Source organism: Anas acuta, chromosome 3 (genome assembly GCF_963932015.1).
Source record: "Anas acuta chromosome 3, bAnaAcu1.1, whole genome shotgun sequence".
NCBI classification, from domain to species: Eukaryota; Metazoa; Chordata; class Aves; order Anseriformes; family Anatidae; genus Anas; species Anas acuta.
Window position 1 is genome coordinate 31,584,632 of NC_088981.1, and position 23,582 is coordinate 31,608,213.

A 23,582-nucleotide genomic window follows, 5' to 3' on the forward strand; every position below is an offset into this window, starting at 1 on the left:
CAGCAGCACCCTTCTCCTTCAGTGCTGCAGGGGTCCTGAGCAACTTGCCTAATAAATTAATTACAAACTGTGGTTAGGCCACATAACAAAGTCTATTTCCTTTTGTACATTTTGAAACCTCAGCTCCGTTGCTATCCTTTTGGTTGGATATTGTTTGACTGCGTCATATTATTTTATTGCATCCCATTTTACTGCAAGCTCTCTATGTAAGTTTCTCCTCAGCCCTTAACCGCCTTTATTACCCTCCTCTACCCTTCTGCCCCCGAGGGAGTTGTTTAATGGATTGGTCATTAAGCACGAATCATTCCAAATGAAGCTTCACCACTAATTAAGAAACAAAAAATCAGCATACCTTTTTACATGCTGCTTCATCACATTCCTCCTATGTTGACAAGTGTTGATTTGACAAAGGTTGCCTTCCACCTTCTAGAGACGATGCCAAACTGCACATACTGAACTTCTAAGATTAAAAAAAAAAAAAAAAGTCACAAGTATTTTTCCTTCCAGCATTGATTGTCTGCATCCAGCAGTGCTGAATGTTTAACTCTTCTTTAAACCTAAAATATGCTATAGATATCAATGAACACTAAGGCACTTCACAGTAAATCTCTCATTACAATTAAATAATAATAATAATTATTATAATATAGTCCTGAGAAGTAAAGAAGAGAAAAGAAATAAAGAAAGAAATCTCCAAGATCAGCTTCCAGATCTATAACTATATCCCACCTCCTGCAAGGTCTCCTTCCATTAGAAGCCAGACACTTGTGGAGGAGAGAAAGAAGTTTCAGGTCTTATACTTAGAATGAGGAAATGGCTTGGGCATCCAGTTGCACCTAGGAAACGTAACTACTCTCCCAGAGCACAGACATGACCAAAAGTGAACATTCAGCTAGCAGTGGGGATGCAGAGAAAAACATCAGAGAACTCAAAACATTAAATTTGCAAGTAAAATCATCTTGCACATAAAAAGACAAACAATTGATGATATTAGTCATAAGCAGCAACAGTTCTAAAGTGAAAGAGGGGAGGTTTAGAATAGATATTAGGAATCACAGAATCACACAGAATCACAGAATTTCTAGGTTGGAAGAGACCCCCCATCCCTGGAAGTGTTCAAGGCCAGGCTGGATGGGGCTTTGGGCAGCCTGGTGTGGTGGGAGGTGTCCCTGCCCATGGCAGGGGGGTAGATCCAGGTGGTCTTTAAGGTCCCTTCCAACCCAAACCATCCTATGAGGAACTAATAAGGCGTGTCTGAAAGTATAAGATTACACACAGATAATGCATGCTGAAATAGATATTTCTGATAGAAAGAAATGAGTGGTCTTATTGCCTTATTTGCTAATCACAGTGTTCATATAAATACAGCAAGGCAAACAGCTGTCTGAAGTTAAACAACCTGCCAGTGAGTTCTGCAAGTAAGCATGCAAGGACATTGCACAATTCCAGCATTTTCAGGCAGTCCTACTTTGAAGTGATCATGACTTTTCCACACACAGTGAATTGACAGGAAAAAAAAATATATCATTCGTGGTTTAAGTGCTTCAATTCTATATCTGGACACTTCTAGTAAAGAAATATACCTTATCGAATCTTTTAAGGCATATTTAGTTTCCAGTGAAGACTCAAGCATACATGTACAACCTGTTCGACCAACTGTTAAACCATTTTGAAAGCACAAAGATTACCTTTATCTTTTCTGAAAATGTACACATTTCCCAGGATCCACAGCTCACTGACTGGAGCAGAGGGCTCTGAAACACAGTGCATCTTCTTAAACAGAAAGACTCCCAGATATTCAGCTTTTTTTTTTTTTTTCATCACTCTTCTATGTAAACTCTGTAAAACTAATTTAGTAAGAGGTAAGTGAAATCAGCATGCCTAACACTGTTTTGTTTATCAAATGAAAGTAGTACATTTTATTACAAGTCAACTAATGGATAGAATTAAAGAAAAACATTAAATTCTGCCATAGTAAGGTGAATGTTTTAAATGCCATTTGGAACCTTTTTCCATACCTCAAATGGGAATACACAAAGTGAATATGTTTCATCTTTAACAGTCTCTTACTCAAATATAACACTTACTGAGAATCAAAACCCTTTGCTGTTCTTAAATTTTAAGACTCTCACCCTGCCAACACATGCATATTCTACTTCCAAGCATGTAAACCACTGGCTATGCTATGCCAGTAAATGATCAGTGCCTCGAACCACTTACAGGCCTTGAAAATGGCTGTCCTACCCACATGCCATTTAATTGTATTCTCTTTATCCTCAAATTAGGCTGTGTCCGAACTCCCTCTAGTAAATGGCCTCAGCCCAATCTGGAAATTTCTTAGGAAACAAAAATCACACCAGGAGCCATTATAGCATTAATGCCAACCATAGAGACAATCACAATCTAGTGCCTGGGAAAGTTGTATGGTGTTGCTTAGTTTGTTAGCGTAAATACAGCTATGGTGGCCAATAGCATAAAGCTAATTTCACAAGATTAGTTTCACAACTGAAACACAATAGTGATGGAAAATGGTCCATTTTTTTCAACAAGGGTGGAATTAATAGGGCTGCTATGTAATGCAAAACCTCTTCCACTCTTTGAAAAAAAAAAAAAAAAGCCAAATTTCTGGAGACAAAAATGAATCCATATTCAATAAGTTCTAAATAATACACTAAAACATATGTTGAGGAGAACATTTCTCTTACAGAATGGAATTTCTGGAATATACTCTGATGCTATAGCACAGCACAGCACTTCACTATTCTCTTTTCTGTGTTCTTCCAATAATTAAAAACCAATGGCAGATAATACCAAATTTCAATAATATTTCCAGAGTCAGGACTTACTAAGTTTAAGAGTCACATCAATATATATGTCAGCTCCCATAACTAATACAATTCCCTTCATAACTAATATTGTAATATTATATGTAATATAAAGTGAGATGATTTGACACTGATTGGATAAGTATGTAGCCTTTTTTCAAATACTCAAAATCACTTACTGTATACAGAATCATAGAGTAGAATCACAGAATACCCCGAGTTGGAAGGGTCCCATAAGGATCATCAAGTCCAACTCCTGGCACCGCACAGGTCTGCCCAAAAGTTTAGACCATGTGACTAAGTGCACAGTCCAACCACTTCTTAAATTCAGACAGGCTTGGTGCAGTGACTACGTCCCTGGGGAGCCTGTTCCAGTGTGCAACCACCCTCTTAGTGAAGAACCTCTTCCTGATGTTCAGCCTAAACTTCCCCTGCCTCAGCTTAACACCATTCCCACAGGTCGTATCACTGGTGTTTACAGAGAATAGGTCACCTGCCTCTCCACTCCCCCTCGTGAGGAAGTTGTAGACTGCGATGAGGTCCCCCCTCAGCCTCCTCTTCTCCAAGCTGAACAGGCCCAGTGACCTCAGCTGCTCCTCATACATCTTCCCCTCTAGGCCCTTCACCATCTTCGTTGCCCTCCTCTGGATACTCTCCAACAGTTTCATGTCCTTCTTGTACGGTGGTGCCCAGAACTGCACACAGTACTTGAGGTGAGGCCGGACCAGCGCACAGTAGAGCGGGACAATCACCTCCCTCGACTGACTAGCGATGCCGTGCTTGATGCACCTCAGGATACAGTTGGCCTTCCTGGCTGCCAGGGCACACTGCTGGCTCATATTCAACTTGCTGTCAACCACAACCACCAGATCCCTCTCTGCAGGGCTGCTCTCCAGTGTCTCATCGCCCAGTCTGTACGTAAAGCGGGGGTTGCCCCATCACAGGTGCAGGAACTGGCACTTGCCCTTGTTAAACTTCATGTGGTTGGCGATCACCCAGCTCTCCAATCTGTCCAGATCTCTCTGCAAGGCCTTTCCACCCTCATCCAAGCCCACAACTCCTCCAAGTTTGGTGTTGTCAGCAAATTTGCTCAGAACACCTTCTAGTCCTACATCCAAATCATTTATAAAGACATTGAAGAGGACTGGCCCTAAAATGGAGCCTTGAGGGACCCCACTAGTGACCATCTGCCAGCCAGATGTGGCCCCATTAACCACAACCCTTTCAGCCCTGCCCGTCAGCCAATTGCTCACCCATTGTATGATGTTTTTGTTAAGTTGTATGCACATATCTTGAAATGTGACTATTGCTATGGTCTCTACTTAATTAAAGAATCAAACACAACTCATCTTCACGTTATGCTTGGTTACAAAAGTTTTCTGGTTTGAATCCTGTTTAGCTACCCCTCAACTGATCCGTTATTGCATGTACTCACACAATGATATGCCACTTAGCCATTTTTTAATTTGCAACTATAATTCAGCTTCTGAATCTGTTTTACAAATCAAAAGACTAAAGAATATAAATTAATTGCCTTATATGATTACACATCTCTGGCTGACCTTTCAACCTTTAATTTCAAGACAATGTAAAATATTTATTTTTGCCAAATTCAAGAGCTGAATCCAGTATGTAATTATATTTTCTGTATCTATATTGTGCTTAAATTTACCGTTTCAGCTTAATCCAACAGAGCATCTAGTAAAGACAAACTTTAATATTTGAATCAGCTTTTCATCAGATAGATTTCTTCAAGGTACCTTCTTGTACCTTTAAATCAAAAGCAAATTCAGGAGGAGATTATACTAAGGCAGGTGGAAAATTAAAGCATGGTGTTTAAAACTTGACAGTCATTTCGCTGATGCCCAGCTAAACTCAACCATGTACATATCTACCTGATTTCAGATTTCTGGAAAGCAAAGCCTTCACGAGTAAGAGGTAGTATTTTATTGGGTAAAATGAGGTTACTGAATACTGCTTGGTTTCCAAGATATCATTTAATTAAAGTAAAATAAATAAATAAATAAATAAAATGTTGCTAGAGGTTTATGTCATTTTTTATAGAAGGGGCTTTTTCATGAGAACTGTTAAAAATCAGAAACTCTAAAACATCTTGGGGAGGAAAGTAAATCACTGTAGCCTGGGGCTCTGCAGCTGTTCAGGCTGTCTCTGATGAGGAAAAAAAAAATGCTTACAGAGAAGCTGCCTAAATATTTCAAGTTCCTGAAAGAGATGTTACAGCTAGGTGTCTCTTCATTTGACTGCAGTGATGCTGGGTTATATTTATAATTCTACTTTTGTTTTGTGCATTGCTGCAGTGATGAATAACCTATTAATCTAACTCAGATTAAATATTCCTTTTGATCTGATTTAGAATTCTTAGTCTCACTCCTCTGCGTAATAATAATAATAAAGTCTTTTTGTATGTTTGTTTGTTTGTTTTGTTCTGTGTTGACAGTATTTTGATTTAGTAAAACTATAGATAGGCTTTTGGTATCCCATGAAGTTTGGAACAACTCTGATTTAGCCAGTCCTTGAACTGTGTGACTGGATTCCCATCCTCTTCTACATTGTCTATGAATACAGTGGCTGTCACTGCCAGGTTAACTACACATTAGGTGAAACTTGCAAGAAATAATATGTTATTCCCAGAAGTATCACATACTCCCTCTTGCAGGTACTACTTGACTACAAGCATGAATTTAGTTACTGCTTTTTCTGCGTTGAGTACATTTACAGCATTCAGGGTAAACTAAAATGAATTGCACACCATCATTTGACTTATGGACAGCGGGGTACAGCAATGTACCAAACGAGCTTTTCCCAAATACACACAAATATATTTTAGTAGCCCTTCTCCTTCTCTGACTAGCCTGTCAGCATGCTCATATACCCTAGAAAGCATGATGTGCCACCTCTTCTGACTTCCTGAACATCCAAGACTTCAAACATGTCATCTCCAAACACTCACCTTGGGTAAGAAACCTATTATAGGACAGCAATTATTCTTAAGGTTTTGCCTCTTAAACTTAATTAAAACTACTTCTGTTTCTTTAACTACAGGATCCTCAGACATATATGTTTCTTTTCAGAATCCCTTTCTTTAAATATTGCTTTCTGTAGTTTTAATTGCCAAGCTCTTTGGCATGGTCTTTTGGTTGGTCAGTCTGGAATTTTTTGTTTGTTTTGTTTTTTGGCCCCATGTGTTGTGTGACCCAGCATCTTTTGCTTGACGAGCAGGTTGATGACTAAGGTGCAGTTTTCCAAACTTCAAGTGACTTGGAGTGACCTTCCAGTTTCTCTGGTAAGATACGAAGTGTCCTCCAGCTTTGTGAATTGTTAATGTCTATTGATATCAGCAGTATTAGCAGAAACCAATCAACAAAATTTGCTGGCTGAAAAGATAAACTGGTTATCAAAACGTTTTATCAAAAACCAGTAGAGTATTACCTGACTGATCAAGCCTACCCAGTGGTAAAGGACCTGTTCCTAAAGAGCAGTCGGTGCATGCAACTGTAAAATTTGTTCTTTCACGCCTTTTGGGATTTGTTTGTTCTAGAAAACATTGACCTTTGGAATTTCAAATACTCTAATGTTATACCCCAAATACCAAAGTATTTATACTGAAATAACTGGCTTTGGCTTTATCTCGAATAAATTGCGATGCTGTGGAAGGGACTGTGGCTGTCCTTGCCAGCAGGTGTCTCTCCAGAGAGATGCTGTGCTGCCAGCCGACCTGAGGGCATCTCTTGCCTGTTGCACCTCTTCCTCCTCCCTGCAGGTCGCTTCTCACAAACGCCAACATTTCTTAAAAGGGAAAAAAAAAAAAAAAAAGGTGAGCGGGGCTGGCGGCTGCTGTGAGGGACGGGACGGGGCGGCCGCTCCGCGCCCCTCATGCGGCTCCGCCCTGCGGCGGCGAGGGGCGGGGAAGGGAGAGGAAGGGAAGGGAAAAAAAAAGGAAGGGGAGGGAAGGGGAGGATCTGCCGGGAGCCCCGTGTCCGTGCTGGGCGAGTGTGCGGCGGTGCCATGGGGGCGCCCGGCGTGAAGGCGGTGTTCTTCGACCTGGACAACACGCTGGTGGACACGGCGGCGGCCGGGCGCCGCGCCATCGAGGAGGTATTACCCCGGCCCCGAGCCCTAAGGCCGGGCAGGACGGGGCTCCCCGCGTCCCCTTGTCCCCTTCCCTTCCCTCCCGGCTCGGCTCGGGCCGGGTGCCACGGGTGTGCTGTCGGTTGCAGGTGGTGAAGGCGCTGCGGTGCCGGCACCGCTGCGGGGAGGGCCAGGCCCGCGCCATCTGCGAGAAGGTGCAGGCGAAGCTGCTGAAGGAGTGCCACGACCCCGCCAGGACCTGCATCACCGAGCTGCGCATCTCGCACTGGGAGGAGGCGATCCGCGAAACCATCGGCGGGGAGGCGAACCGCAGCCTGGCCGCCGAGTGCTACTTCTTGTGGAAAAGCACCCGGCTCCGGCACCTCACGCTGGCCGAGGAGACGCGAGGCATGCTGACGGAGCTGCGGAAAGCCGTCCGCCTGCTCCTCCTGACCAACGGGGACCGGCAGACGCAGAGGGAGAAGATCGAAGCCTGTGCCTGCCAGCCCTACTTCGATGCCATCGTCGTGGGAGGAGAGCAGAAGGAGGAGAAGCCGGCGCCGTCCATCTTTCATTACTGCTGCGACCTCCTGGGGGTGCAGCCCGCCGAGTGCGTCATGGTGGGTGACTCGCTCGACACCGATATTCAGGGGGGCCTCAACGCGGGCCTGAAGGCGACTGTCTGGCTAAACAAAACGATGGCAACCCCCGCAGATAGCTCCCCGGTACCTCACTATGTCATTTCTTCCGTTCTCGACCTTCCGGCAGTTTTACAGAAGATGGAGCGCAACGTTAATGCCAAGTTAGGAAATGAGCACGCCGTCAGTAGTAATGGGGCATGCTGACAGACCCAGCAGATGGTCTGACAACACCGAGCTCCTGACCCATCCTCATGTTAAAAGTTTGACCCTAGGATTTTAAACTCATGTATGTTACGCTTGCTTATACAGCAGGTGGGCGAGCGGGAGCATAGCTGTCAGTGAAACAGGATAGAAACAAGAGTGTTAGATTAATATAAAGGACGCGAGTGCAGTTCATTTAAGATAACTGCCTGTGTCTGAAAATCATTTCAGCAGATGGGCTAAAACATACTCGTCTCTGACCAAAGTTCCTAGTCCCTTGTTTTTATACTGGAAAAGAAAAGTTGGATATTGTGACCTTTCACATGCCTTGCTGACTTGTAAGTTCAGCAGAAACCTCGGTTCAAGCCCTGTTTGCAGTGTGAACACGAAAGTGAGAGTGTTGTACAAGCTAGTAAAAGGTCTCAATTGATCTGCAGCTTATTTCAGAAACTGAAGTGAACTTTGCTATTTCTAAAACCAGAATTTATTATGTAGCAGATTACTAGGAAACGATTACCTCTGATCCCTTTTCAAGTTTAAGTTTTCAAGTTTTAGCGTTTTTTTTTCAGAATTTGCAGTGACTTTTCGTTTACAGAATCAGTACCTCTTGCCAAAAATATTTAAATGTACATAGAACTTGTATTTGTAAAGGGGACCATTTATCAGAGGGACTTCATGGATAAGGTTTTACTTCATATTACCATGGTGCTTATACAAATAGGCAGTATATGTGTAATTCAGATTACAAGACAAGTTTTTGTTGGAATGTAATTGATATAACAGGGATACTTTCAATGATCTTACTGTTCTGTCAAGCTCTTTAACAGCTCATATCATTGTGCTGTCTGATTTTTTTTAGTTAATTTTTATCAGACTTCTTGGTCTTGCTCAGGTAGATGACTGCTCAGAGTCAACTGCAGGATCAGTGATTTTTTTTGTTGGTTTTAATAGCAAGCACTGCTATACAATCCCTCCTTAATCCAGTTTCTACATGTATGTCATGTGATTTACTTGGAGGAAGTATGACTTAGTTGTTTATAAATGATTTTCATAACTCTCTTCCAGGAACTTGGAAAATGATATGTGTTACAGTAAGGTATACGGTTTCATAAAGTGTATGTGCTATTTGTTCCACTGGATGCATCTAGTGGAACATCTAAAACGAGATGTTTTAGAGATGACCCTGTAAAACACTGATATTTCTCTTTCCCAGATTATTACCTTAATAACTTAATTTTGTTGTACTTCTTATTTATACTACAAAACAGATGAGAAAAATTTCCTCAAATACAAATGTATTAAATGGAAATGTACACACTTGGAAAACCTGCCTTTTTCTAAACCTTTTTGCTATACATAAATAGGGCTGAATATCTGATAACATGTGAGTAATCAAACTTAATATTTTAGAATAAAGCTATGACAAACCTTTCAAGAACAGGAATATTGAGGAGCTGGCAGAAGATAGCCTGGCACATTGGCTATAAAGAAAGGTCAGCAAAGAGTACAGAACCCTACCAAAAAAAGGGTAAGTGGAAGGAATCGTGTATACAAGAACGGTACTTTTGTTTAACTTTACATGAATTTAAATTGATGTAATTAGGAAAGCTTCACAAAGAGTGACAGATTCAGTTTAGAGGAGGGTGTTATTAATCTGGGTTAAATTACTTGGCAAAGGGCTCCATCATAACATTTCTCCTACATTTAAGCAGATGGAAGTATTCATACAAGTTTGAAACCCTGTCATCAAATTAATTCTTAAAAAGGGTAGAACCACCCACGTCCTTCGTGTTGTTGAGCCAAGACCTTTGAGACACTAGGATCATTGAGTAGAAGAGAGGCTCCACCCATACCTATGAGGAAACGGGCATGAGCCACAAGTGATCCAATTACAGTGACATGGTGAGTGGCCAGATGTAGTATGAGACAGCAGGACTGGCTGGACACACCTTTGATACTGAAGGAAGAGGCCTAAGTTAAGATCTTATTTTGCCTTTGGGAGAGTATGAAAACGGTCACTGTTGTTTAGCTGATGAGCAGAACACTGCTGATAAGATTCCTTGTAACATAAAATTGAGAGGAGAAAAAAAAAATGAAGATTATTAGAATCTTCAGAATATCAGAATATTAAATAAAAGTAGAAATGTGTCCAAAAGGTTAGATGGATCCCTGATAAGAACAGAAAAGATAACTTAGATGAAGCCATCCATTATAACCATACTGTCTGATACAAAAGCATTAACTTTGTTTACAACAGCATCTGAAAGTACTGGCAGTATAACTCCATTGTTTGCACAGCATCAGGCTAATAGAACTGGGGTCAGAATGATGTTTCTGACACAGCTGTGATTTAAAGTAGCAAATATTAATAATTCACAATTCTGTCTATGGACTTGAAGGATGTACATACCAGGTTACCATTTTTTAATGTAAGTTGAGGTTTATATTCTCTTACCATTGCATCATTCTAGGATGCTTCTATGAATGAACCTGCTCATTGTATAAAAGGTCTCTCGTTTTAGAAGAGTCTGTTCCTTCTTTTGCAGTTGGCCAGTTATTTCCTCATATGTACGATCTATGAAAAAAAATGCTGTGGCTGAATGCTCAGGTGATAGTGTGGTCTGCAAAGGCCACACCCAAGTACACTTTTTTCCACTGTTGAGAACTGTACCAGACTGGATGTGACTACTGGTTTCCAGTCAGGGCGATGTTATTATGATGCTGCTATAAAACAAGAAGAATCAACATGAGAGATTTCTCCACTGGGAGTCTACTTAGAAGTAATTATCAAAAAAACGGGACTACGTATCTGGAATAACTCTAAATACACAAGATGGTTTTCTTGGATGGAGGTATTAGAGAAAAGCAGGAGAAGATAATTTTACTTATGGAAATGGAAAAATAATAATAGGATCATTTTCAGATCAGAAGCAGAAATAGATCAATAAAACAGTCTGTATTCAGTTCTAGTTAAGTTCTGGTTTTGCTTAGTGATCTGCTCTATTAGATAAGTTATCTAGTTTAAATTATATTGCCAAAACACACTAAATAAAAAAGAGAAAAAGAAATTCCATCTATATTTTTAAACACCTTTCTTTCAGATAAATTTTACCTACTGAAGCTGATCATCAGTAACTTTGACTTTAGTTAAATGAACTGTAACAAAAGTGTAATACCAACTGTATTTTAATTATTGATTTAAAATAATCCATGTACTAGTCTAATAAAAGTATTTTGTTTATAAAATATTTATTTTAGCACTCTGTATTACAGTGGGTGACTATGTTTGTGGCCAGATTTACAATAAAGGACAAGAGTTCTATTTTTATTTTTTTTAATAGCACAGAATTAGCTTTAAAATTTGTGACGCTGACATATAGATATGTTGAATGTGTGTAGTTCCCATCATTTCAATCAAAGGCTGAGACGTAATTCTGCATTTATGAAACTTCATGGCCTGACTGTATAGACCACATTGAATTCCTAACTGCAGTTCACTGCCAGTTGAACCTGACTTGCCAAAAAGGCATTTGGCTGTACTCAGTGTATGAAGTATCACAGATCTGCATGTCTTAGCATCTCTGTTCTTTGTATGTGTGAGGCATTAAGCTGGACAGCAAGAGCATCAGAAATGGGAATATTTTTCTATGTGCTTGAAAAACTTCAGCACAGAGTTGAAAGTTCTTTGAAGTGACTCAAATGTTTTGTGCAGGAGACATGCACCAGAATACTAGGCTATTGGAAAGAAGATGTTTGGATGGGGTGACCACAAAGGATTATCACGTTTCCTGAAATATAGACAATGGATAGCTTCCTGTGCAGCAAATAACCTGAACCTATTCTGTTTGTCTTTTCCTCTGAAGCTCTTGTTAATTAGCAATGGCAACAATATGGTTTTGAACTAGACTGAAGTAGTCAGATGTCAGAGCAATTTCTCTTCTTAGAAAATGAACAAAGATAATGTATGTTTATTTTTTAAAATTCATATATTCTATGAATTATATTGCATTTTTTTTTTTCTCCCAGTTTCATTTCCCACCCCCCTTCAGTATGTTAGTCTACTCATCAGAAGTAATACTCAGTATATACTCAGTACCCAGACTGACTTTGAAAGCATCACGGCTGCTTTAAAGCAACCACTGCTACAATACAAGGAAGAAATTCTACTTAGGCAGAAAAATTTCTCATAATAATTTGAAATAAATGCTGAAAGATTCCTAGAGTAGAGTTGTAATATGAATTTGGATAGCCAATGGGTAGGAGGGTGAGCTTAAATATACCATGCTTACTCCACTACCTGACACAATGTCTTAAGGTTTACATGCGTGCTTACGTTCTATATTCTGCGTGAAGCACAGCGAATTATGGCATGGTTTTCTATCACCTTATATAAATACATACACAGTGTGGGATTACTGTCAGAAACGCTTCCAGTTGGTTCATGTAGGGACTTTTAGAGCACAACTCAGTTGAGCTATGTAAAACAGTTACTCTGTGATGACTTATGTCCTCAGGATGTCTTACTTTCCTCCATTGATTATAAACAGCTGGATGATGGGGTCAAATAGAGATATCTATTCTACTGAGTGACTATAAGCATTAAATGTAACTATCTGAAATTCTGTTTAAAGTCAGAACTAACATGAAATAAGTTTGTCTTTGAAGGAGACCATCGTCAGTATTGTACGTATGGTTCAAAGCCTGTTGAGCACCCATGAAGGACTACAGTTTCAAATAAATTGTTCTGGGCTGCAATGTATGGCAATATATCATCCTCCTGTATTTTAAGAGTCTGCCAAGGTGCAGAACAGCCACCTGATGAGCTGCTCCTTATCTCAGCATTTAAACACAAAATCTGTCCCTGCTCCCATACAACCACTCATGAAATTAAAGGCAGGGTTGGGAGGGGAGGCTTTTGAAAAACAAGCATCAAGTTGAGAATGGAGGAGTGTGGTTATTGCTCCCAGGATACTCGTTTGATTCATAAAAAACAGCCAGGAATGCCTCTGGCAATAGACTGTGCAAGAAGTCAGGAAAAAAGCTGTTCTAACCCGGATGCAGATGCAGTTTGGATCAGAAATTGCAAACATTTTAGCTTTATTCTTCAATAGCACCTAGAGCCAATGCAGCTGGCAATGCATGCAAAGCATGTTATAAACTTCCAAACACAGAGGAGTTTGCAGTCTACACAGACTTACACACAGTTTTTCATAGTATCTACAGATTGAAGATTATCATAGTCTGAGTGTACTCTTAATTCTTTCAGTCAACAATAATAAAGAAATTTGTGTCCTTCATTTTTGTCTTTAACCTCACAGCAGAGGAGCACTGGTCACTCATCCCATGGCTGTGTGTGAAGTCAGCAGGATTTGTGTCTATCCATCTGCCCTCTCGCTGTTCCGGTCTGGTCATTCATTCTCAGCATTACAATACAGCAGCAGAACCACGTAGTGTTGGCAGTTCAGATATGTAGTGACTCCTTTTTCAGCTTTGTCTCTAAATTAGGAGGATTTTTACTTCTAAGCTAACTTGAGAGATTTAAATAACATTTAAAATCCTTCCTTAGTTCTATACTAACAAAACTCATCACCTAGAAATCATCTGAGCACGTTGAGAAGTACAACAAATAGAAATGCAAAGTATCTCTAATGTATGTAGTGTATACTGTTCTTTTGTGCACAGCTTTTACTGTTCTATCAACCTTGCACTGGGATTGTCTCCATTATAACTCACTTTCTAGATCATGCTGTGCACATACAAGAGGCATAACAATGCAGAGATGATGTCAGCTGTGTCTAAAGCAAAAAACTGCAACTTTGCGCCTATGTTGCAAGGGACCTAAACACAGAGAATCACGTTGCCCACTCCATATAGCATATTTCAGCTATTTATTCCATCTCATTAAAAAAAAAAAAAAAAAAAAAAAAGTTGCAATGAGTGCCTTGTGAAAAGTGAAAAGTCCTCAAACACCAAAAAAAAAAAAAAGGGGGGGGGCATTTTAAAAAATGATAAATGAAATTACAGTGCTAGTATGTGAAGTTTTAGTCCTTCAGAAAAGCAATCCATGTTTCTCAGGTCAGTAAAAACTAATGGAAGAGAGCCAGCTCTTGTAATGAGATCATGTGAGAACATACATTTATTACCACTTCTTGGCAGCTGTGTGCCGCAAGCATGTGTTTGGGCTGTGTTTGTTTGAAACAGCCTTTCCTCTCAATAAACTTCCATTCATATCACACAGACTAGGTAAATTTGTCAACTTGTAAAAAATAGTGTAAAAGCATGTTTAAATAAAGCCCCCAAACAAAATCTTCTGTTAGTCATCTATAGATACAAGAGTTTATAATGCAAGTTTAAAATACCAAAATTTGAGTTACTTTCCTGCACGTTTCAAAATAGAATAAGTTGCAACGATAAGTTGCTTTAAGAAGTGAATGTTGTGCAGACAACAAAACACTAACATGCATTTCCTCAGTTTCTCTGTGTTCAGTCAGGTCATCACTGGCTCTGCACATTGGGGTTTTCTGTTAACTGTATTCAAGAGCGACTTTGCCACAGTGAGAAAACCCAGCTAATTTACATTCTGGAAATCATATGTTGCTAGGCAATATGGAAGAAACTATGCAGGTAGTTTAAACTACATTTGAATATGCGTTTTAGTTAATGCATGTAAAGCATTAATACATGTTTTTGTTGGGTTCTTTCTTCTGATTGCAATCATCTAAGAATTACACTTTAGGTCAAGGATTTAGGGAACTGTTTTGTACTTTTCAATGACTCTAGGAAATCACAAGGTATCGTTATGGCTCAATGACCCCCTCTGCTCAATGAACTTTCCAGAAATAAAGATGAAAAACATTTCAATTTATCCTGCTTTCCAAGCTAATGTCTATGCCAGAGAGCATTACATTAGCAATTTTTTATTTACTTATCTTGTTAGTATGCTCAATTGCATTGCCTTCAGGCTTGTGTGGGAAGACCATTCTGCCTAGCTAGTGACCGGTGTAAAAGAAAGCTCCAACTAGGTGTGAAATCATAGAATTATAGAGTCATTTACCTGGGCAACCTGCTCTAGGGAACCTGCTTTGTCAGAGGGGTTGGACTCAATGATCTCTTGAGGTCCCTTCCAACCCCTACAATTCTGTGATTCTGTGATAGAACCATCAAGGTTGGAAGAGACCTCCAAGATCATCCGGTCCAACCATCTCCCTACCACCAACGTCACCCAATAACCCATGTCCCTAAGCACCAGGTCCAACCTTTCCTTGAACACCCCCAGGGACAGTGACGCCACCACCTCCCTGGGCAACCCGTCCCGATGCCTGACTGCTCCTTCTGAGCAGAAATGTCTCCTCATTTCCAAACTGAACCTCCCCTGGCGCAACTTGAGGCCATTCCCTCTAGTCCTATCACTGGTTATCTGCAAGAAGAAGCCGACCCCCAGCTCCCCACACCTTCCTTTCAGGTAGCTGTAGAGAGAACAAAACGTAGAGAGAACAAAATCACTACATATCAACATGTATCAACTATTTCAATATGATTTGTTGTTTCTTTTGCTGTGCAGGTGTTAAGAATGTCACTAAATTTTTCTCTCCTTTCAATGAATTAGATCACCAAGTATCCTCAAAGTCATTGTGCCGTTTTCAGCAGAGTAATAACACGTCAGGCCTGTCTTTTTGAAGCAGCCAGTCTCAACTGTTTTCATTAGTCCTACTGGTTGATTTTTTCTTTGCTGGGAATGATGTGGCCTGGTTTTGTGACACGTAAAATCTCACCGGGGTTCCGATTCGTCAGGAAGTCTGCAGTGGATGGACTGACAGCCTTTGTTTTCCAAACTGTTGATGCCTTCCATTGTTGCAGACATCTAAATGGGAAGGGTCCTGAATGTTCTAAGTGCTTTTTTTCTTTTCAGTAAGAAAATGCATAAACAACACAAACAGCTTGTTTATTTTATTTTCTGTAAATGTAACTGGGTAAAAATACTCTCTGTTTCCATCGCTCTAAGCTGAAAATATTTCAAAGGGTGCCTAGTATCTTGATAGCTAAAACACTGAGATATTTCTTATCTTTTTTCCTGTTACTCGAAAGTTTTCACCTGTTTTAAAAGGGCTGCTGCTGCAGCCAGAGGTTCATCTTAATGCTGCATTATTTTTGGTTTACATTGTATTTCTATGTTGTATCTTCTAATGAAAACAAGCCTCTACCTTAGAGATGTGTTTACTTTTGTTTACTTTTTTTTTCTTTTTAATATTGTGCCCCTGTTCATATTCAAAAATAGGCCTCACTGTTTTTCTTCTGTTTCAATTTTAAATCACTATAGACCAGTGCTGCATTCAGGTTTGTAGGCATAGAGGAGTTTGTTTAATAAAAAGGCTTTTTTTTTTTTTTTTTTTTTTTTTTGTTCCCTGTATTGCTGCCTGCTAAAGGGATGTTTTTAAAGAGTCTCAATGCTGCAGATATGCTATCTTTTCTACAATGAAAGAAGCAAATATATAAAGAAGCAAATATATTTTTGGATTTTTTTTTTTGGGGGGGGGCAGGGGGGAGGGAGGGAGGATGCCTAATTTAGGAGCAAAGAAAGAGAAAATTAAAGCTGAATATCAGGACTTGATTACAAAGGGTTAGTGTCTGGAGTAGTGTTGAAAATAAAGTTTGGGCTTTTAAAAATACACTCAGTTTATTATGCCCACACTTGCTCACCTGAGCTTCTTAAAATCCTTTCAGTATATTTATATAATAGAAATTTTAAAATACATCCGTATCAAGAACAATGCAATAAATAGCTGGAAACTTCATTTTCCAAGTTTCCTCAGCAGATGGCATTAGAGGTTTGCTAGGTGCAGATACAAGCACTTTTTTTTTTTTTTCCCTCCTGTTTTCCTTATTTTTGTTTTAAATTTAAAACATCCTGTTAGACAAAAATAAGTCAGAGCATTCTTCTTTTCACACCACACTACCCTCCTGGCATCGTCAATGACCACAAGACCCTATTTCACTAGGCAGTGTAAAAATACATGGCTTATGTAGGCAAACATCAAAAAAAAAAAAAAAAAAAAAAAGGAACTTATTTCCTGCAGCTGATGCTGCAGGGACACCTGTATGATTTCTGCTGAGCTCATCTTTCTACATTTAGACAATACATCAGCATTTTGTTTCTACAACGTCATGTGAAGGATTTCTATAAGCTGTTACCTGCTACTACGTAGTATTTTTCTCAGCCTGGTAAGTTCTCAGCCATGCCACAGATTTGGGCAGTGGCTGTGAAGTGAGCACCTCCATTCCTACCTGGGTACCCAAAAACATGGGCAGATCTTCAACTGAAAACCCAGCAGCGAAGCGTTTGGCATCTCCCCCAGTTACTGGCAGTGGCTTTGGTTCCCAGTGGTGGCTGTAGGTTCAGCTACAACTCTGAGCACAGGCACTGCTCCCTGCTGTAGGTGTCAGTGCTCAGTAGGCGGCAGCTGAGGATCAATGTTCAGCAGGAGCAGCCCGCAGGCTCCGCACAACCGCAGCAGCCCATCGCAGAATTGGAAAAATAACAAATATGATGTCCCCAGGTGCCCAAGGGCTGCTGTCTCCAGCTTAACTGAGAGGAAATGAGGCAGAAAACCATCAGGTCTGGCTGGTGGTCACACAGCTAGCTTGGGATGGAGACAGGACTCACAGCCAGCTCTGCCTGTCCCTTGGCAGAAGTTTTGGTCTCTGAACCCAAGACAAAGCCTCCTTGGAAGCTCTCCTAGGCCAAGGCAACAGCATGGTGTTAGGCCCTGTCCATTATCATGAGAATAAACACCGCAGCACTATAAAGGTTCAAAATATTCACTCAGCAACTCTTCTCACCCATGAGCATGGCTGTGTAGGAGCAGAATTGTTTCCTCCAGCAAATAACTGTAGATGAGGGTACACACTTAAAAAAACATTTCTGTACTGTCTGCCTGTCTTCTCCTGAAGGCCCATGAAACATTTTGAGGCTTTCTTAATAGGGCTGGTGTTAGAGTAGCTTTTTTTTTTTTTTTTTTTTTTTTTTTTTTCTTTTTTCTTTTTTCTATGTTAAGCAACATAATCAGATGTTTGCACACAGAAAAAATGCCCATAAACAATCCCCAAAGCCTTTCAGCGATACTTAGGAGACAAGATGCTGCATTGCCTGAGTGACTGCCTGTTTGATACACACACCAGATGTGGGGGATGCAATGATTTTAAAGTACCTTCGTGCATTACTCAGGCCAGAAAGAAACAAAATGCCAAGATTTTGGTGCTAAAAATCTGGAACAGTCAGCGTAAATGGTCAGTGCAGCTTTGACCACTGAGACTTTAAAAGGTTGTGTCACAGGAGTGACCAGAAATTATGTCCCTCATGCTGTTTCCTACCCTCCTTTTCCTTTTCCTACCCATTCAAGTCCTCCCATTATTTTTATCTACTTCTAAGGACGTATTTGCGAAGCATTTTTACTACAAGTTTATACCTAGCATAAAATAAACTCAGGAAGCTGGTCAGTGCATCACACCCAATGTAAGCACGACCAGTTACTGCTTTGTTTTAATGAATAATATTTCTTCATTTAGCTGACTTCCTGAAATCTTCAGTGCTTTTCCATGCACTGCAGACAACAAGTTGGGAAGGTAAAAAGGCTGAAATTTAACATTGCTGAAGATTTCCACAGGTCATACCGGAGAAATAACTGGTATTTGTTCTGCTCGTGCTTGCAGCAATCCAGCCCAGACTGAGGCTGTCCCTGGGGTGACCAGAGAGGAGCCCCGCTAAGAGTAGGGTGTGCATGGCTGAGGGAGGTGGTGGAGAAGTCTGGTGGGCTGCTAGCGAGGAGGCTCCTGTCACACATCATTGACGAACATTTTACCTCACCCCAGCAAAGCAACTCAGGGGTGATGTCCTCTCTGACAGATCAAAGCCAGTGGGAATTCCCTTTGAGCAAAAGCAGCAGCTGTTATCTCCGAGAGGCTGAGGGATCAGGTTTACCTGGAATTTCCCAAGACAAAACCCATAGCTGCTGGCAGGTATTTGTCAGCATGCAGCGGGCTGTTGTGCAGAAAACTACCAGGATATGCCATCGAGTAGTGAGTGCTTGAACCAGGACACTGGGGGGGGGGAAACTGGGGCATCCTGGGCAGGGATATCACAGCACCTCTGCAGATGAGCACAGGGCGAGCAGAGTCGCAGCATCAGGGAACAGGTACACACAAATAACTCACATACTTTCCTGCACACCCTACATGTTAAATGCAGAATTAATTCCCACAGGATGTTGTGACAAGGTATAGATGGTTTCAGAAAGATGATACAACATTGTAGGGGATGAATATGAAAGAATATGCTGAATTTAGAGGTTTGGGTGCAGCTTATGCCTTGGGAAGTCTTTAAATCACCAATGGCCAGTGGCTAGAAGTGTTTACCAGGGAAAGGATCACCCCTGAAAATGCCTCACTTCTCCTCCTCCTCCTCAGCCATCTACTGCTTGCCAGCCCTACATTGCCACCTCACAGACTGCACACCTGACTGACATGTTTCCAAGCTGGCTCCATACGGGTGTTCTCAGACAACCTTTCCCACAAAATCACAAGGAAATATATATTTTTTCAAGTGGTGTTTATTCTGCTTAGTATACAAGGCACTGCTTACGATCAGAGCAAGGAATAATAATTATATATATATATATATATATATATATATATATATATATAATATATATATTATATATTATATATATATAATATATATATAATATTATATATATTATATATAATATTATATATATATATAATATTATATATATAATATTATATATATAATATTATATAATTATAATTATATATAATATTATATATTAATTATATATTAATTATAATATTAATTATATAATTATAATAATATATAATATTATATATATAATATATAATATTATATATATATATAATATATATATTATATATATATAATATATATATTATATATTATATATATTATATATTATATATATATATATTGCTTTAGAAGAATATATTTCTGTAAGTGGATAATAAAAAATTACCTCTTTAAATGTGGAATTGCTGGATGTAACAGCTTTTTATGTGAAATTTGCCCTGGGAAGAAGTACTGAGTAAAGCTATGGACCACACAAGTTTCAGTCTAAAAATAGGTCTCACAAAGGAAGGGGAGTTGTGGAAATTGAGCTCCTCCGAGCCTACAAACCTTTCAATGTGTGCAAGTGCTATCAGTCAGCTCTCAGGTTCAAACTTAGATTTCTACCCTGGTACCTTCCTCAAGGAAAGCCCCAGTGACTCATGCATGTGACGAGCATGTTGTGCACTTGCAACTGCAGATATCCCACTGACCCTGTTCATCGATATGGTTATTATCATCTTAATATACTTTTTAAACATTCACATGGGCAGTTTTGACTCTCCTATTCTCCCCCAGTGCCTCCAAATATTTTTCTATTGAAGCTTTCCAACATCTTTTCCCAAGACAAGCTAGTCAGCTTTCCGGGACTGCATATTTCTTAGGGGTACATTGTACCAGACGTTTTCTGCACTGATTCTTTAGAAAACAAATCAGAAACTACCAAAACCAGCGCTTGTGAATAAGATCTGCCACTGTAATGCTAGTTCATCATAGAGTAAGCAATCCTGCATCTTAAAGAACAGCACGAGATGTATTGCTACATGATATGTTCAGCACAAAACACAAACAGATAATATCACCCTGATGAATAAACAGAAGAGCTATTATCTCTAGCATGAAGTACTGGCAGGTTTGTTTGTCAGCATCCACTCGGCGTGAGACTACATGCTGGAAGTTCTCTGGAAATATTTTCGCTCACGTACACTCTCTTTTCTGTTATTTGGTCACTGTAACCTTCTCAAAATTTATTTCCACAGACCTCTGTCAAAGCTCACCCATACACTTGTGTGCTACTTGAGGCACAAGGACTTGGCAATAACGGCTTGAAAACCTTTTTCTCATATGTGTAAATCAGTTTCTTTCCACTGCAAGGCTAAAGAAACTGTGGCCTCTTTCCAGACAAAAGGAAAAGAACTCCTTATCTAAACTTAAGATGCAGTGGTAACTTTATTTTAACGAGGTTGTTACAGTCTTCAGCACTCATTTTTTAATTATTTGGAGGAATCCTCTAGGACACGGTGAAACAGAACTGTAGGATATTAATCTGGGCTAGAAAAATCCAATTATCAGAAACAAGCAGGCAGCTTTTCTAAACAACAGCCATTACATTCTGCAGGGTCCAAGTTTTAATTAAAACTAACAAAGCTCTGGTGTTCTGGATACAAAGAAGAACTCCAAACTTCCCAGTCCAGTTCAGGCTCAGCTGCCAATTCTGTCTTCTCTCGGCTTTATCTATATTCAAAGCCATACCAATTTAACTCCCAAGCAGTTTTTAATCACATTTAATGAAATAGATGCTAACCACTGCAGAAATGCTCTTAATTTGATTTAAACAAGGTTTATATTAGCCTAGTTAATTGAGTTTATTGCCACCTTCCACTGGCAGACATAAATTTCAAAGCTGAATAAAAGAGATTATATGACTAAGTTTAAATTATACAGCAAAACAGCATCATTTTGAAGCTAAAGGTTACCTAACTTATAGAAACCATTTCAGGAGAGGCTTTTGGCAGCTACCACGGAAAGACCCAAATGAGAGCCCCAAAAAGCAAGATCTGGGGGTTGGGGCACACATGGCACAGGTCTGCGTGAGCAGCAGCCCCTTGTGCTGGGAGCTGTAGCAGGGCAGAGATTTTATTATTCCTGATGTAAATCTCAGATTTCGAGATCTTAAAATAAATGGCTTTTTCAGCCACAACATGTTGATAATGTATCACCCAACTCTGCTAAACAGATCCAGCCCAAAGCAGAGACTTTTTTGATAAGGATGTTAATTTATAAATAACTTTAATGCTGTGGATCACACAAATCTAATCTGTTTTTGTTTGTTTGTTTGTTTAAGAGAATTATAATCTGATATCATTAATAAGCTTTTTGTTTTTGCCTATTCAAACCCCAGCCAATCCTAAATGTCATTGTCTGTATTGAGAATGCCCCCTTTATTAACAGCTCAGCACACTCCTTTAAACAACCCATTACCATTGCAGCTAAGACACTCACTGTTTGTTATTTTATGGATCCAGCAGATAGGACACAAATACCACTGCATTATATTGTAACAGCAGATGATTATAGTAAAAGAAGCTGCACAAGTGAGCAGCAGAGGAGTTTCATTTAGTGAATTCAGTGTGTCCAGAGACTGCACCACTGCTCCCAGAGGCTAATCGTACTGCTTCTCCATAACCCACTTAACATATGAAGAGGCTCCCATTTTATCCTGGGGCTCTGCTCACCCTATTACCCACACTGCATGCATTTTAATTTGCTTCTGGACTTCAGACTACGATAAAACAGCTAGTTCCATTGGGAACAAAGTCCCAGGTCTTTGGGCTTTGTTCCTGAGGCCAGCAACACTGTGTGATATATTAGTTAGCAGCTGCTCACAGACATCCTTCAGACTGGATCTTGCCAGGCTGACAAATGCACAGTGCTTCCTATGCCCGTCACCCCGCTCCAAGAGGAGGGTGGTCCAAGACCTATGTCCTGTGATGGGATTCAGTTACAGGGCTCCTGATTCCTCCACAGAAGGAATTCTGTTCTTTTAGGAAAAAATGCTGAACTGATCTCTAAACTATATCTTGTTGTATGTATTAGTAGTATTTCACCTTGTGTACACCTCCTTTTCAAACTCAAAGGAGAGCTGACAACTTGAGTTTCACTTGGTATGAAAAGCTCATGGTTTCCCTTACTATTGTCACATTTATTTTCCATCTTATGTTCTAAGCTAGGTTCTGATTATCAAGCTCTCTATTCCCAACCTTATTTCTTGATTTTTTCCCTTTCTATTTTTCAAAAGTTCTGGGAAAAAAATAATAAAAATGTCTCTGGAATATCTAATTACATGAAAAATTACATGATAATGCATAGATTGTTATACTCTGGTGTGATTTACCTAGCTTGGAGAAGTTAGCATTTTCTGAGAATACACTTTGAAGCTGCTAAATTTCATGGGAAAATTGAAAGAACTTAATTACATTGGAGCACAATTCTATGTTGCCACCCTAACCATCATATTTAATAGCACAAACTGTATAATAGCTTTTGTCTTTAGAAATTCTTGAAGCGTTGCATCACTTTTAGATCTGACTGATTTTTTAAAATATCTTGTTTATAAAAAACGTGATCTCAGATTTAGAGAAGACAATAGCTAGGATGCTAAGCTAGTAGCTAAGAAGAGATAGCTAATTATATCTGGGAAACTTTTTGGAATATTTGTTTTCCAAAGAAAATTCTGAAGCTGAATTAGTCTACATTATTTCTGGAAAGTAAGAGATGCTACACCACTGCCTTTTATTCCCTGTGAAAGCAATTGTGTCTTTGTGTTTTTATTTTTTTCCTGTTCAGCTGAAGAATTTAGAAACCAGTCATTAACACATTTCTAATTTCTTTTCTCCAATCTAGTAAACACTTAATTTAAGAAAAAATACTTTAAGACAACAAGAAACAAGTAAGTGAGTGGTTCCCAGGGTATGGACTGCAGATGATTTAGGGAAGCATGGGAAATGTTCCCCACTGCGTATTTTTAGATAGTAGTATGCAAGCAAAGTGGTTCCTTTCTTTCACTCCTGCAACATTTTTGTGGGGTGACAGTGACCATAAACCCCCCAAAGCCTTGGCAACCTCTGACTCCCTCAAAGTGCCTGTTTTGCCAAAGGGAGAAGATTTCATCCTGGCATTATCACCAGGGTA

The 23,582-nt window shown here is 39.7% G+C and overlaps 1 protein-coding gene across 1 annotated transcript; it reads left to right on the forward strand.

The window, feature by feature from the left end:
• Positions 1–6,781: 6,781 nt before the first annotated feature.
• Positions 6,782–9,082, forward strand: NANP (N-acetylneuraminic acid phosphatase). Its single transcript, XM_068676444.1, has 2 exons — positions 6,782–6,941; positions 7,064–9,082. The coding sequence occupies exons 1-2, from the start codon at positions 6,852–6,854 to the stop codon at positions 7,757–7,759; spliced, it is 786 nt and encodes a 261-aa protein (XP_068532545.1). The 5' UTR covers positions 6,782–6,851; the 3' UTR covers positions 7,760–9,082.
• Positions 9,083–23,582: the final 14,500 nt, after the last annotated feature.

Coding starts and splice junctions, on each gene's coding strand:
- NANP (XM_068676444.1), top strand. CDS start 6,852: ATGGGGGCGCCCGGCGTGAAGGCGGTGTTCTTCGACCTGGACAACACG. Junction 6,942..7,063: donor GGCGCCGCGCCATCGAGGAG/GTATTACCCCGG, acceptor TGTCGGTTGCAG/GTGGTGAAGGCGCTGCGGTG.